Here is a 17,188-nt window from a genome sequence, read left to right on the forward strand (position 1 = left end):
TATATATGAAAGTTAATAAATGTTTTAGGACATTGTTTAAGAAAGTTAAAAAAATAATTTTGTCTCTAAGAGTGATGTGTGGTAACATTTCTTAAGAAGCGTTCACCTTTCATTTCCAAAATCAACTTATATTCTTTAAATAATCTCTTTAAAACATTCATTAATTAAGCATGTAAGTTTGCAAATGTTAACAAGGTGGATCTGTATATACATATATTAATTAATGCCATGTTGAATGTTGGCGAAGGGTCATATGTTTATGAACGCGACCTCGTAATCTCGTACATCAATCAACATAGTGTGCATTTAATTTTAAGTCATATCAATCAAAAATAAATAACATCAATTTGAACCAATTATTAATACCAATATATCATGAATATTCATGGTTCAAAGATAGATATCATTCTTACATTCCAAAGAAGATCCCTAAATAATACATTGAGATGTCACACATCTTAGTATTATTATTAGTATTAACCTTCTAATTCTCCCTAATTAATTCCTCAAATTGAATCCTAGTTTTCCAACGTCAGCACAGAAAATTGCATGTCCCAACACGTCAAATAAAGGAAAAGCCAAATTATTGAGTAGCATGAGTGCCAGCAGATCAATGGAAAAAAAATGAAGTACGCAATGTTATAAGAAGAACACAATTATGTGAGTTAGATATAGTTCATGATTCGTGATGTGAGACGTGTGGGGTTGTGGGCCAATGTAAGAGCTTTGAACCCGGATATTCGCCCCAATACAGGTTAGTCCCTCCCCACTTGTTCAAACACGTTGCCTTGCCTTTTTAGTCATATTTTGTCTGTCATCAACTTAGGTTTGGGCATAGATAGATACATTTACTCATCTATAACCCTTGTTTAAAGAGATTCAAATTTCAAAGTCAATTTCAAGTATATTTGTTATATATCAAGATTTTTGTGATGGTTTAATTTATTTATTTACGTTTGGTTGGTAGGATTCAAATGGATATTATCTACTACGTACTAATAAGTAAATAAGTTCACATCATTTTTAGGATTCAAATGGATATTATATATTACCATGGTCAAAGAAGTTGGGCTTAGTTACATCCAAGGTTTTGTCATGTTTCAAATGGATGAGGTTAAAGAGAGAGGCGTGAGAATAGGGGGTAATGTTCAAATTCAATTTCTTTTATTATTCGAGGCGTTAAAATCATTAAAGTAAAGTTTACAATTATTGTTTCCATGAACAAATTTTTATTTCATCTATTGTGGAATTACTGATATAATGACACGTAAAACAAATTCAGCTGCCTATAATTTACGTTGGAGCTTACTTTAGATGAAGGGTATTTTTGTTGTTGCAAGAATAAGGGTATTATATATTATTCTCATGGCAGTGGCGAGGAATCATTTTCTTTTAGGAAATAAAAAAGAAATATTTCTGAAACAAAAGGGATGAGGTAGAATAAAATACAGCTTGTAGCACGAGGCAATATTTTTTTAACTAGTCATGTACACTTCTCTAGCTAGACAAAGATCTTTCTTCAAAAAACTCTTGAACATTGAAAAAAGCTCTGATCATTCTTTTTGCACGGTGTTTCCTATCCAAATTATTTTGTTCTTTAAGAATTACAATATCCTAAAGTTTGCCAAAGTTAACACATTTATTTGATGCTCTTTCCTTGACTTTGCATTGGAAGGTGCCCCTAACCTAAAGTGAAATGACACGTCCTCATAAAATTTTACCCGACAAATTCTTCTAATAGTATTAAGTAAACAAAGGACCCCATGTTTTTATACTCTCAGCATGAATATATCTGGTATTTGATCTAATACTTATTTAATTTAGTATTAGGATGATCTTTATATTTAAATATTGAATATAATATTTTTACATGGTTAGGACAAAAGTTTATACATTGTCATTTATCATTTACAAACGGGTATTGGTTCAAGTGGTACATGCTTGATTCCCCTTAAGTAAGAACCTGAGTTCAAGTCTTGTGGATCGAAAAAATGCCCGTTGGGAGAGTTAGCCCCACTTACCTGTGAATGTTCCCGGCTCGGACAACATTGCCTCAAGTGCGAGGATACCTGTGGGAAACCAAAAGAAAAATAGTCATTTATCATTCATTAGATGTATTACTTATATTTATCATTCATTAGGTATATAAGTTTTATATATTGTAATTGTATCATTTATTATTCATACTTAATTATTATTATTAATTTTTCAAAAAAAAATATTATACTTCTATTTAAAATTAAAAAATAATAGAATATAAATAATATGTGATACAGTAAAAGTGTAAAAATGTTTGATATTACATACATATTTCTGGTTAGAAGAGAAATATTGTTGTATAGCAACTTGTGAAAAAGCCCATAATTTACAACGAAAGCCCAATTGATTTGCGGTCACAGACTTACTCTTCACCGTTTCAAATCACATCCTCACCACCGTGAACTTAGGGTACCGTGACAGATACGAGTTCAATTTTCAAATTTTCAGCGTTTTACGAAAATCAACACTAACGGACTGAGATAAAGTGAGTGTGCTTTAAGTTTCTGTATTCCTTCTTAGTTCTTCATTCTTCTTCTTATTACTTATTATTATTCAGGACTCGAAAATTGACAACTCCGTCGGTGGTGGTGTGTCGGAACAGGTTGCGACTAGGAATGGACGTCGACGGCGAGGAGTTGACGGCGCAGGAAACCGCTTTGTATGATCGTCAGATTCGTGTTTGGGGTGCTGATGCTCAAAGAAGGTCCCTCCGTTTTTATTTTTGATTTGTTATTTGCTTTAATTTCTGTTTTAAGTTTTAACCTAATTGAGGTTCTGTATTGTATATAATACTTCTCTGAATTCACTACTTAATTAGTGCTTTATTTTTAATTTTATGTTTTTTTTATTCTTTTTTGTTTCAGACTTAGTAAAGCTCATGTCCTAGTTTATGGAATGAAAGGAACTGTAGCTGAGGTAAACCCTGAACTTGTTTATTTTATTTTTTTGGGATAAAATGTTGAACTTTTTTAATTCGTTGACTAAGGGGTGTTCAATACAAATCCTATCCTACTACTTTGTCCTGCCCCGAATTTAATTGTGATCATATTGAGGACAATAGGCATTGTCGTGTTTTCGTGCCGGGTTATACCTCAAGTCATTGTCTCAGAAATCTGCTATCACATTCTTTTAAAGGCAAATACTATTTTTTGTAGCTAGGTATAAGTAATATGATTTGTTGACTTATTTAGTAAGTTTTTGTATAATTGATTTTCAAATTTTTACATTTTATAAACATACTTAGTTGCCTCGGTATCGTCCAAGAAAAAACCTGTCCTCAATCATCTTATGAGAACCCCTAGTTTGGGAGTATCAAATGGCACACAATGTAAAATGGGTTTGTGTTTTATTGCACTTTGTTTTCTCAAGTTGTCATTCTTCATGGCTGAGGAGTTTGAGTTTCCTGTTGTTTAGTTTTGCAAGAACATTGTTCTAGCCGGAGTAGGTAGTCTGACTTTAATAGATGATCGAGTGGCCACTGAGGAAGCATTTTCCTCAAACTTTCTCATTCCGTCTGATGAGAATGTATATGGTGGCAAGACACTTGCTCAGCTTTGTTGTGATTCACTTAAAGACTTCAATCCTATGGTCCGTGTCTCTGTTGAAAAAGGTTTATCTTCTGACCCTAATCTTTCTTAATTGGTGTTCTACTGCATTGCTTTCATCTCCCCTTTACTATGCATCAAATTATTTGGTTTTCATTTTGTATACATCTTGGCTGCAGGTGATATTTCAAGCTTTGATGTTGAATTCTTCAACAAGTTTGATGTTGTCGTCGTCAGTTGTTGCTCACTTTCAGCCAAAGTACTGCAAAATCTTTTTATCTCTGGGGCTTAGTGTACTCACTATGTTTTTAATTACTATTTGCCTTTCTGTCACTGACAATTTTTATTTACGTTCTTGTGTGCATATATTCTTTCTCTGTAGAAACTGGTTAACGAGAAATGCCGGAAGCTATCGAAACGTGTAGCATTTTATACCGTTGATTGTAGGGATTCTTGTGGTGAAATCTTTGCTGATCTGCAGGACTACAAATATTCAAAGGTGTGAATCTAGTTTATATAATTTCTGGATGGTAACCATCAGAGGATGATTTGCTTCCACAACCCGTAACTTATTTTATATGCTTTGTTCTTTTTTTGGCAGAAAAAACTGGATGAAACTATTGAGTGCCATCTACAGTATCCTACTTTTGTGGTATGTATATGTTAATTCATTATAGTTACAGAGCTATCTTTGCATTTTTTTGTTGTGTTAAAAAATAATTCATTTGCGTTTCTTAAAATAGTATTTACTATTTAGTAGTTGGTTGTTGATGAGTCTGAACCCTCAAGGCCTTCATTGTGCTGCAACACCAAGTGACCCTTTGTCATTTACACAAGAAATGGCATGACTGAGAAATTAGAGACCAATATTCACCTGAAGGATATCTTTAGCATCTATAACTTTGTGTCTCACCGATCTTAATGTCCATTGGCTAACTTTCGATTCATGATTGTGAATTTGATGATCCTAAAATAATAATAACAATAGTCCAGAAGTTGATAAATAAAAAGGTGTCCTGCTTTCTTGTCATAAAAAAGTGTACCCATCATGTTGCACATATTTCTTACGGGATTCACATTTTTTGAATTGTGTGTTGAAAAGGGGGCCTTTCTGATGTATATTGACGTTTTCATATTCACCAAAGAAATTCATGCATGAAGGAAGAATCATTTTTCTTTACTTTTTTATGAACTGTTTCAATCAATAATGTATTGTTGAGAGCTTCATTTTTTTTAGTGTGCCTATTTTTTGTTGTTTTTGTTCAGGAAGCGATATCAATACCTTGGAAGGCACTTCACCGCAGAATGTCAAAGCTGTACTTTGCTATGAGAGGTGTGGTAAATTGCATAGTTCTGTTTCTATATGTAGAATGCATAAAATAGAGTTAAGTTATTCATAAATAATTAGGAAATGGAACTTTTAGTTGAGTGTTTCTGGTTTCTGCTGAAGTGCTCTTATTGATGGCATCTTTGGACTATCATAAGAAAGAAGGGATGGGTGAATAGTGAACATTCATATTGTATTTTTTTATCTTTTGTATAAAAAAATAGTCTTGTTATGTTCCTGTGGGTCTATTACTCTATTTCCCATTATGGATTTTACGGACAGAATTTTCTGTTAACTAATTTGCAAGAAATAACATGAAACTTATGTTGCAGTAATAGAAAAGTATGAAGAGTCTGAAGGACGAAGTGCAGGAGAAGTTTCCATAGCAGATCTTCCTGGTGTTCTCAAGCTGAAAAAGGAGCTTTGCACTGCACAAGTATGCTAACTGGAATTTTTATCATCAACATTATATAAGTTAAATACATTTTCATTTTCTTATCTTTTAGTTTTTTGTGTTGACAGTCTCTAAATGAATCTCATGTGCCTGATACTCTTCTAGAAAGATTGGTCACAAATACAACCGAGTTTCCGCCAGTCTGTGCCATTATTGGGGGAATCCTCGGACAGGTATTCTTTCCAACCATCTTAAGTTTTCATAATGTTTAAAAGATGGCTTGTGGTATTTAACCGACTGGTTGACTATATTGATCTTGCAGGAGGTTATCAAAGCTATATCTGGGAAAGGTGACCCACTAAAAAATTTCTTCTTTTTTGATGCTTTTGATGGGAAGGGCATTATAGAAGATATCTCAGATTCTAATGCCGGAAGGTGAATGACATCTCTGGGTGGGTTTTCTGTATGTCTTAAGCACCGGAAATCCAAAGCCAGAAGAGAACCTTTTCAAGAAGAGCGTAGAGAACTAGTAAAATTCTAAACTGACCCCTTTAAGTGGATATTTTTTTGCTGAGTATGGACTACTCTCATTTTGTAATATTTAGTTGCAAATTTATGTAAGCTAATGATAATTTAAGGTTGGGATTGTGTCGTTAATATAGACACTAGACTGTGGGATGCATGTATTTTTATGGTATGTGTAATGGTTATCTAATTATGATTAAGGAAGAATAGGGATCGGAGAGGCAAGTACTTCAATTTACTTGTGTTTTGAATGACAAAGATGTTATTCTATTATACTTGAAAGAGATTGACAAAAGTAGATTTGGAATTCGCAAGCAACGCAAGAAGCATATGCTCAAAGTTCCATAGAGTTATGGATGAGGTGGAGAATTGTGGGGTGAAATGGAATATTTTTCTTTTCTTTTATTCACCCCATTTATAACAACTCTGCTCGATATTTTCGAAACTCGTAAAACATACGTTGTAATATATTGGGAAGAAAAGGAGTTGAAGGGAAATGGGATAAAAGGGAAGAAATCTATTCAAACTCCTAACTCCTAAGTGATTAGTTTCAAAACCCATTCTCTTAAAAGCACAAGGTAGAACGTGATTAGTTTCTATGTATAGTTCCAAAACAAATTGAACCAGTTCGTTTGTGCTGATACTTCAAGAACCCCTGCGCCATTATAGGGCTTTTATTAGGTTGAACTTTAAAGCAAACTTCTCCACCATGAAAAACTTCTAAATAAAAGGATCAGAAACAATGGAACTGAACCAGCTTTGCAATAATCTTCAACAACTGAGGCACCTTAACGCAATATAAACCTTCACGCAAATATTCACCACCTTCAAATAACAACTCCATCAAACCTATAGAACTTCAAAACTATTCTCAAAAGATAATAGAGGAAGGTATGATGTTTTGTTTGGCGCACATGCATTTGCTTTTTTGTAGTTGCAATATGTATGATTGGTAGATGCATTGATCATGATGAATTTATATTAGTCCCAAAATGGCTTATCTTAATATGGTAGTTAATAAAGGTGTATCTGGAAACCCAAATGGTAAAATGAGTTTCTAGGTTATTTAAAATTTGACAGATTAAAAATGATTTTACAGCATTTGATTTATGTTTGGATACTCTGTTGTTAAAATAGGTTTTGGTACCCGGCATTCTATCCGTTACTTATAAAGGTAAGATTGTGTATATTATATTCATTTGCTCTTATTTAACTTAAGTTGTAATATAATGTTTCTTTATTTGTTTGAATCCCTTGAAAGTCATATGCAATAACGCTAATTGTTTGTTGATGATGTCCACTTAGATACATTGCCTATGTTTCATTTTACATTCGGCAATCAAATGTAACTTTGGTTATATAGCATCATATCAGTAGAATACTCCAGAACATAGAAAGAATGGACAGTGTCTGTATTCTACCCATTAACGCTTGAACAGAATAAATCGTACGTACATCAGATATATTTAACATCAAAATACTTCTAATATCTTCAGAACAAAAAGATAAATCCTAGATATACATTAAATTCAGAACCTGGAGCTAAAACTATACTCTGGAATGCCACTTATCCAAGGCTATGAAGTAGATCATTAAGGTAATGTTAGTTTGCACTTTCACTTATAGTCCCATGCACCATATTCTAACGTTGAAGGTTATAGAATTGATTGTAAATGTTAAAGTTTCTCAAAATCTGCTCAAAGCTTTCAGTCAACTTCTCAACAGGGTGCATATGCATTCCATCATAGGTTGTTACCACAACCTGTTCATCTTTGGAATGGCGTTGGATTTGTTTCTTCACATTGCAACCTTCATAAGAGCACCTGTAGTAACTTCTGAAACCAGCAAAATAAATAAATTGAGATGGATATTAAACAAGATCAGGACTAATTTATGAAATTAAAATGAGAACACTTTTTATAATAACAATGCTATGTTACTATCTAGTACTATTGGAAAATTTAATGTTCCAACTATTATGTACCATTGCCTTTGTTGTCATCCATGAAAAATAGTCCCTTCATTAAAAGAAATTAAATCCCATTAAAAATAAGTTATCCGAATTTTTAATAAGGTGTTTCTTATGTGAGATTCCTAATAACTCTTTCATGTGCCTTTTCTAAAATGAGTATGTCATCACATCCTAACCAATTAGTTTAATATAAAAAATGTTAATTTGTGTTTTTAATTTTTTAATTAAATGACATTTTTTATTGGATAAAGATAGGAAATTGGGACATGAAAGGGAATATGTGATCTTTATAGATAAAAAGTAATTATTTTTTATAACTTATACTACAAACATGCAATAAAAAACAAAATATTAATGAAGTGAGACAAACCTGGAGAACTTATTGTTTTTCACCATCTTTTCCCCATACTTTCTCCACTTGTACCCATCGTCCAGTATATCAATCTTACTCCTTGTTTCAAATACATATCTATGCTGCTCCTTTTTACAACCTTTCTGGCTCGATATTTTCTTCTTTTCAGTTCTTAAGAAACCTTCTGTTTTAACATGAACCTTAGAGTTTTGAGCAACTTCAAAATCAATTTCAGAAGCATAAGATGGTGTAGATGAGCTAGGGAATAAAACTAATTCGTGTTTCTCCATTGATTGGACTAAAAATAAGGTCGCACTTGTTTGCTATACCATAAGTCATGTGTTATATATAATGAGTAATAATAATAAGAGTATAAGTCTTAGAATGTGAAAAATGAGGGCTGCGATTTGCAGGTCAAATGTTATGGGGAAGACTCAAGATCAAATATTTCATCCTAAGGATAAAGTTTATAATTTCAGGATTGATGTACAAACATGATATATTATCTTAAACTATGTCATAAACTTTATCTCACACCAATGATAATAAAATCAAAATAACAATAATAATAAAATTTAATTTTTTTAATTGATATGATATATTTTAATTTGCTCAATATATTTGGAACAACTTATTTATATTCTTGATTTGCATGACAACTTCCCTGATACAAGAGTCAAGGTGCCGTAAAGAACAGGGAACCATTAAAATATACGGATTCCAATTATAATTCGCATGTTGCTCAAGTTGAAGACCATTGATCAATTGAATTTGAAGCCCATAATTTTTAGCAAAATTTTTCTATAGTAACAATTTTGAACCACTGCTTTTCTACCACCCATTGGAACCAATTACATCATTAAAAATTCTAATAAATTAATTTTAAATGAACGTTAAAAAAATTAATGACATATTTGTTTCTCATTTGTATTAAAAAAATAATATATACTGTTAAATATAGAAGATTTTTTATGTATAATTTTGTTGATTTAACGAAAACATGCGACAATTTTGCTACAAATTAGACTCCTATAGCTAGTTTCTGCGAAATTTCCCATAGAAGTACATTACTCATTTCTCGGATAATTATAAAAATAACTATGATCTAATCTAGCATAGGATAAGATCAAGTTACATGCTGACTAGGGAATTACATCTTGGAAGAAACATTGGGTTTTAATTTTGAGTGCAATATTTATGTATTGTTAGTATAATGTATTGTTAATATATAAAAAAAATTCTCTTTAATTTTCACACTCACAATATGAATTTAACACTATATTATTAAATTCCAAAATATCCATGCTTTTCTTCCACCATTGGTAAGGAAACTTATGAAAAGAACACTTTTTTGGTTTTTCTACTTCATTTGAAATCAAATTAGTGAAGATCAATATCATAAGATTCTATGGAACAAGGTAAGAATACATTGCGATTTTAGGTGTGAATTTTAAACAGTGGGTATGGAAATCAAAACCCAATATCACATTGTAGCCCAAGCAAGCTAGCCAATTTACCCACTAAACCACAAAAAGCTATTGCCTTTAAAATCTACATCAAAATTTAAGATTCTATAGCCTCGGTATACATTTTTATTTTATGGGCTATTCATGATTATTACATGGACCATGACCGGCTTAAAACTATAGCACAAAAAGAAAGACATATCCAATATATTTTCTAGCCCGGTTGAATCCATTGAATGATATATAACAGACAGTAACTCAGTTCAGAAAATTAGGTACTTTTTGGTAAGTAACTATCACTTTCGGGGTGTGTGACTGTTCATTCCCATAAGTATCGTTATCAAAAATCAAACTCTTGATTTTTTTGTCGTTATGATATCTAGTGAGACCTTATATCACTAAATCAATGAGTTGTTGGTAAATGAAGTAGGAATATAATGCATTTAGTATATTAAGAAGTAATGGATTAGTTTCTCAATACACATTTACCATTTTTAACTCCTTAACTACGACTCGAGGTTATTAAAGAATGAAGTTGATGATGAAAGACAAGAAACCTTTAAGGATTCTTGAGAGATGAGTGATGAGAAATGAAGAAAGAATATGATTTCCTTTATTGATTGATGAATGAACAAAGATTGAAGAGAATTTACAAGTTACACTTGGCCAAAAGGGAACTAGGACTTATATAGACTAAGACTTAAGCCTAACTAACTAATACAAAACAAACCCACGTGATTAAAAGAAATCAATCACGTTTCATATGCACAAGCTGGGGAGTAGATATTGAGCAACCCAAGCTTGAAATGAATGGATGCATAGTCCTTTGGTCCAAGAGCCTTAGTTAAAGAATCTGCAAGCTGTAAATGAGTTGGAACATGCATGAGTTTGATCTTGCCATTTGTATATTGCTCTCTAACTGAATGACAATCAATCTCGATATGTTTAGTTCGTTCATGAAAAACAGGATTGGATGCAATATGCAAAGCAGATTGATTGTCACAGAAAAGTAGAGCAATTTTAGAATAGTTATACTGCAAATCTTCCAACAAATAGGTGAGCCATATGATCTCAGAAGTAGTTAGAGTCATGGCTCTATACTCTGCCTCACAAGAACTTCTAGAAATAGTTTTCTGTTTCTTGGATTTCCAGGAAATTAAGGAATTTCCAAGATAAATGCAATATCCAGAAATGGATCTTCTTGTGTCTAGGCAAGAAGCCCAGTCACTGTCACTATAGGCATGTAATTGTATAGAAGAAGTATTAGGAAAGTAAATGCCCAAACCAGGAGAGCCTTTGATGTATCTCAGAATTTTGTTGGCAGCTTGTTGATGCATAATAGTTGGTTTGGCCATAAATTGAGCCAATTGATGGAAAGAAAAAGTTAGATCAGGTCTTGTATTTGTAAGGTAAATGAGCCTACCAACTAGTCTTCTATAAGCATTAGGGTCAGAACAATCTTTACTGCTATCTTGATGCAGATGTGATCCTTGAATCATTGGTGTGCTGGATGGTTTGCAGCCAAGAAAACCTGCATCAGAAAGAATCTCCAAAGCATACTTTCTTTGATTCATAATAATACCTAAGTGATTTCTAGAGATCTCAAAGCCAAGAAAGAACTTCAAGTCACCTAGATCTTTAATTTGAAAGGCAGTATTCAATAATTGTTTAAGATGATTAATTTCAGTGATACTATTGCCTGATAGAATTATGTCATCAACATAAACAAGCACAATAGTAAGAATAGTGTTAAACATCCAAAGAACAAAAAGAGAATGATCACCCTTGCATTGCTTGTAACCATGATTAATTAAAAATTTGGACAGCTTAGAGAACCATTGCCTACTGGCTTGCTTAAGACCATATAAAGAATTTTCAAGTTTACAAACTAGGTTAGGAAAGGCTTGCAACCCAGGGGGAGGGACCATATAGACAACCTCATTGAGATCTCCATGTAAGAAGTCATTGTTCACATCCAATTTCTTAAGGTACCATTTATGGACAGAAGCCAGAGCAAGAAGAAGTCTCACTGTGCTAATTTTAGCAACAGGAGAGAATGTCTCCATGTAATCAATTCCTTCTGTTTGTGTGTACCCCTTAGCCACTAGCCTAGCTTTATACCTCTCTATACTTCCATCAGGCTTATACTTAATCTCGAACGCCCATTTGCATCCTATAGTGCTCTTATCCTCGGGTAATTTGGTAAGGGTCCAAGTATGATTGAGTTGCAAGGCTTTCAACTCAGTGTCGATGGCATCCTTCCAATGAGGATCAAGTATAGCCTGAGCATAGTTCTTAGGTTCAGTTTGAGTGCTTATTGAAAGAATTCTATGCTTATGTTCAGGGGCTAAGTGATTGTAAGACAGATAACAAGAGATAGGGTACCTAGAAGATGTGTTATGGGCAGACTTGCTTAGTAGGGCACAATGATAGTCCTGCAAGTAAGTAGGAGGCCTAGTCATTCTAGCACTTCTCCTATGGTTAGGGATACTGACTGTACTAGGTTGGTCAGTAACTTCCTCAACAGGATGCTCTGCATGATCACTTTCAGGTTCAAGATTGGTCTGCAATTCTTGACTTAATTCTTGATTATGAGGAGTGGTGTCAAACAAATCATCATAATGTGGTATAGGCAAGGTAAAATTAATGCCATTTTCTTTATCGCAATCATTAGATACATAGGGAAAGAAAGATTCATGGAACATAACATTCCTAGTCACCTGCAAGGCTCTGTTAGACAGATTTAAAACCACAAAGCCCTTTGTGCCATTTCTATATCCTAAGAACACACATTTACCTGATCTAGGATCAAATTTGGTCCTATACTGACCAATAGTGCTAGCATAAGCAAGGCAACCAAACACTTTGAGATCCTGAAAATCAGGATATTTTCCATACAGTTTCTCAAAGGGAGATTTATCATTGAGTAAAGGAGTAGGCAGCATATTAATAATGTGTATAGCTTGTATTATAGCATAGGACCAATATACCTTTGGTACCTGACTTTGCAACATTAGAAATCTAGCTACATTCAAAATGTGTTGGTGCTTTCTTTCCACAACACCATTTTGTTGTGGTGTGTAGGGGCAGCTTATTTGATGCACAATCCCTTGACTGGAATAATAAGATTCCATCAGGAATTCTTTGCCATTGTCTGTTCTTACAACCTTAATTCTTTTAGAAAACTGATTTTCAATTAGAGTGATAAAGTCTCGCAAAAGAGAAGAGACTTCAAACTTATTCTTTAACATATAAATCCATGTGAATCTAGTGTTATCATCTACAATGGTAAGAAAGAACCTGTGACCATGAATGGATGTAATGGCAAAAGGACCCCAAATATCAACATGGATCATGTCAAAAGGTTGCATAGACACACTTTTGCTTATTTGAAAAGAAAGCTTCTTTTGTTTTGCTTGATGACAAATGTCACAAATGTGATTCTTTCTAAAGCTAATAAAAGGAAAAGTGTGTTTGAGTTTACTCATACAATTTTCAGAAGTGTGGCCTAATCTAAAGTGCCATATATCTAAATTAGTATCATGTGAGTAGCATGAATTGGCTTTGTGATGAAAATTGGCAGCTTTTAGCATGTATAATCCCTTGATCATCTTAACTGTACCAATCATCCTCAAAGTATTCTTGTTCTGAATTTCACAACATGATTTATTAAAAGAAACAATGCAAGATAGAGACATGGTTAGCTTAGGAATGGATAAAAGATTGTATGTGAAATAGGACAAATATAACACATTGTGCAAGATTAGATTTTGCAGAACAGGTATGGTTCTTGAAACTTCTGTAACTTCCTGAGACCTCTGTAGTAACCAAGTTGCCATTTGGTAATCTCACCTTTATTGGCCTTATTTTGTAGTAAACAGAGTATAAGGCTAAGTTGGAGCATATATGGTCAGTTGCTCCACTGTCTAATATCCAAGAACTATTGTTATGAATTAGAGTGCTACCTGAATTACCTGATTCTTCTGTTTTATGATTAGTGCTGCAAGCTGACATGGCATTACTTACATGACCAACATTGTGATCTTCATGCTTTGGAACTATAGAATTATTTTGTTGTAGCATGTTCACCAAACCTTGATATTGTTGTTGAGTGAGTCCAAAAATTGTTCCATCTTGGTCATTCTTAGAGCCAGTTTGTTGCTGTTGAACCTCTTCCTTTGAAGAGTTTGTTGTGATTGAGTTGATTTGTTCATTCTTGGTGAATTGAAAGTTAGCTGGGAATCCATGCAGCCTATAGCATACTTCAACTGTGTGACCTGTCTTCTTGCAATGAGAACAATATTTCCTTAGACTTGCACCCTTGATCCAAGATCCTCTACCAGGTGAATTTGGTGGTCTTCTTCCTTGAACTGATCCCCTTCCTTGTGTACCCCCTTTCTTCCAGTTTCCTGTCACAGCCATGGCCTTTGCATCTGTGTCTAGCCCATACAACTGAGTTTCTTGTTGTGTTACCAAAGATAAAACTTTGCTCATGCTTGGTAATGGTTCCATGACCATAATTTGAGACCTTACTCCTGAATATGCATCATTCAGTCCTTTGAGGAACCTGATAATCATGTCTTCTTCACAATTTTTCTTTGCTCCAGTTTCAGCTGTGCAGATTGTTGGATCCACACAATTGCATACTGGCAAGGGCCTAAGGTTACCAAGCTCATCCCAAATGGTCTTGACCTCTGTGTAGTAGTTGCTGACTGTTAATTCTCCTTGTTTGAAGTTCGATAGTGAGTCTTGAAGATCACCAATTCTATAAAGATTGCCTTGTGAGAATCTTTCCTTCAGCTCTTCCCATACTTCATGAGCCTTCTTTATCCAAATGATACTCTGAGATATCGAGGGATTTACGGATCTATTGATCCAAGAGATAACCATATTGTTGGCTCTCCCAAGCTGGATAAATTGGATCAGTTTTGAGGGGCATTCGGATGGTTCCATCTATGAAAGGCAGTTTTTGTTTTGTGCTGAGACTAACCTCCATTGCCCTTGCCCACTGATGATAATTCTGACCATTCAGAAGTGGTGTGACCAAAGGCAATGCAGGGTTATCTAAGGGGTGCACATGGTAGGGTGAATTTATGTCCAATATGGAAGACATAGTTTGAATAGGAATATTTGTAGTAGGCAAAGAATCCATTGAATGTAGCAAAGCTCTTTTATAAAAAGAGCTCTGATACCATATTAAAGAATGAAGTTGATGATGAAAGACAAGAAACCTTTAAGGATTCTTGAGAGATGAGTGATGAGAAATGAAGAAAGAATATGACTTCCTTTATTGATTGATGAATGAACAAAGATTGAAGAGAATTTACAAGTTACACTTGGCCAAAAGGGAACTAGGACTTATATAGACTAAGACTTAAGCCTAACTAACAAATACAAAACAAACCCACGTGATTAAAACAAATCAATCACGTTTCCTCCACGTTTGCTTGGAACACAAGAAACAGATTCTGCACGAGTCATGCTGTTGGCTCGGTCAGGTTGGCCCATGGTGCTGATGCTGCTGTCTCGGTCAGGTTGGCCCATGGTGCTAATGTTGTTTGCTCGGTCAAGCTGGCCCATGGTGCTGATGCTGCTGTCTCGGTCAGGTTGGCCCATGGTGCTGCTGTTGGCTCGGTCAGGCTGGCCCATGATGCTGATGCTGTTTGCTCGGTCAGACTTGTGTGCCTTGGCACTTGGCTCGGTCAGCCTCATGTGCCTCGGCACTAATGCTCGGTTAGACTCATGCGCCTTGACACTGATGCTGTCCTGGCCTTGCTCATACGCATACTTAGCTCGGTCAGAGTTGGCTTGTTGCTTGGTCTTGTCTTCTGGAACAAGTTGGTGCATTTCATGAGCAGTGGTGGCAATGTTGCTTAATAGAGGTTAACAAAATATTTCAATACGTTAAAGTTACATAAATTGTGGATTAAATAAAAGTAAATAAACTCCATTTATTATCTTTAAAACATTTACTTTTAGAATAAAAACCAAATTTTGTCCTAAATTTTTTTGGTTGCCTCAACTAGATCAATTCAACTTAAACTGGACTCAATTATAGTCCAGTCTTTTTTGTAGAACCCAAAGTGAGGTTATTCATGATCTAGACAGAATGGGTTACAGAACAACACTGTCTGGAAGACCCCACATCATTACTCTTGGACCATATTTAAGTGGGGCCTAAGTATATTTCATAGGGCTCTACAAGGCATCATTTCTTGCATCTCCAATCAAATAATTTACCATGGTATGCTATACTTTTCTATGACAACAAGCGTTATTTCAGCTCTTTAACATGTCATGTGTTTCAGCCATGAGAAAAAACCGAAACACATATAAAAAAAGAGATTAGTTTCTGACTAAGAAGGTAAAACAAATTCTTTAGGTGGGCCATGTTTATTAAAAATAGCAATAGCATCTTCATTTACGTGAGCTAAGAGTTCTTTGTATGCTGATATATGGCATGTTTGACTGGAAGGTAATTTTATTATGCATGTGATGTCTAATGTCTAATATCTTCTTTTTCTTTATGGTAAATTAGTAATACACGTGATGTCTAATAATATGATTAATATCTGATAAATATGAAACGCTTACATAGTATCTGGTCGTGTTAGCGGAACGTGCGCATTGCTGTTTTTGCCTTTGATTTGATCATCTTCAAATGGAGGGTTGAGATTGTAACTGGCTTCCTCTTATAATGGTTATTTTATCTGCCTTAAATACTGCTGAAATTTCTTTTGATGTTAAGTTTTAACATTATTCCAAAAAAATTGGAATTTTTAAAAATTCAATATACATTTATATTTTATTTTCTAACTATTTCTTATTTCTTGTTCCTCTTTTCTTACGGTTGTTTTGATTGAAGAAGACAAATGATTTGGTGTTAAGTAGATGTAATATAAGGGCCATTTTGGTGAAATGATTATATTATTATTTAGTAACCAAAAGTCATGAGGTCAATTCCCGAGTCTCTTCATTTATGGATTAAGATTGTATGTATACTTTCCCCAGATCTAGTAACATTAGACAGATGTAGGTTTAACTCAAACAAGATCAGCGTGGGCTTCTTCAAGCAATTTCTTGCCTTTCTTTCTGTTAATTTGAAATTGATTTGTGCCTGACAAAAATACTGAGTTAGACATGTGGTGACCAAAATTTGGATGGGAATAAGAAGACACGGTTGTTTTTGCTGACCGTAACCATGCATACTTCGAAAGATATAAGGTGTCTGAATTAATTAGGATCTCTCAATTAATGGGAGCAAAATGCATAAACAATGATTTTTTTTTGTAATATAATATTTTCTCTTCTAAATATAATGTGATTACATTTTTATCTTTAAATATAAAAGTAAAATAGTAATTTGTCAAAGTTGTGCATATCTTAATTTATGCTATGTTTCTAAAAAGTGCATGGATTTTGCTACAGTGTCGTGTTGCCCCTAGGTGTTTATATGTCATAATGCCACGTAACAGCACGTAGTTAACTTCATGTTGAAGTAATGTGTAGTTTTGTTTTCTCTTTTTTTTAGGTATAGTCAATTTTCTGATTTGTTTTATGCCTAACTC

General features: G+C 33.9%; 2 protein-coding genes across 4 annotated transcripts in view; one reads left to right on the forward strand and one right to left on the reverse strand.

Moving 5' to 3' along the window:
• Positions 1 to 6,028, forward strand: part of LOC109358033 (SUMO-activating enzyme subunit 1A-like) — a 19,186-nt gene extending 13,158 nt beyond the window's left edge. For 2 of the 3 annotated variants that reach the window (XM_019602110.1, XM_019602102.1), the window contains exons 3-13: positions 2,642 to 2,743; positions 2,904 to 2,955; positions 3,454 to 3,649; positions 3,764 to 3,843; positions 3,967 to 4,083; positions 4,186 to 4,236; positions 4,851 to 4,917; positions 5,244 to 5,347; positions 5,434 to 5,538; positions 5,628 to 5,740; positions 5,804 to 6,028. In XM_019602110.1, the coding sequence (XP_019457655.1) occupies positions 2,655 to 2,743; positions 2,904 to 2,955; positions 3,454 to 3,649; positions 3,764 to 3,843; positions 3,967 to 4,083; positions 4,186 to 4,236; positions 4,851 to 4,917; positions 5,244 to 5,347; positions 5,434 to 5,538; positions 5,628 to 5,740; positions 5,804 to 5,846 (1,017 nt within the window). In that variant the 5' untranslated portion in view covers positions 2,642 to 2,654 and the 3' untranslated portion in view covers positions 5,847 to 6,028. Of the gene's footprint in view, positions 1 to 2,399; positions 2,525 to 2,641; positions 2,744 to 2,903; positions 2,956 to 3,453; positions 3,650 to 3,763; positions 3,844 to 3,966; positions 4,084 to 4,185; positions 4,237 to 4,850; positions 4,918 to 5,243; positions 5,348 to 5,433; positions 5,539 to 5,627; positions 5,741 to 5,803 lie in introns of those variants that run through there. The other variant, XM_019602104.1, reaches the window with a different exon arrangement.
• Positions 7,043 to 8,482, reverse strand: LOC109342813 (probable WRKY transcription factor 75). Its single transcript, XM_019580822.1, has 2 exons — positions 8,173 to 8,482; positions 7,043 to 7,665 (listed from the first exon to the last, which is right to left on the reverse strand). The coding sequence occupies exons 1-2, from the start codon at positions 8,442 to 8,444 to the stop codon at positions 7,473 to 7,475; spliced, it is 465 nt and encodes a 154-aa protein (XP_019436367.1). The 5' UTR covers positions 8,445 to 8,482; the 3' UTR covers positions 7,043 to 7,472.

The sequence above is a fragment of the Lupinus angustifolius genome, chromosome LG01 (assembly GCF_001865875.1).
Source record: "Lupinus angustifolius cultivar Tanjil chromosome LG01, LupAngTanjil_v1.0, whole genome shotgun sequence".
NCBI lineage: Eukaryota > Viridiplantae > Streptophyta > Magnoliopsida > Fabales > Fabaceae > Lupinus > Lupinus angustifolius.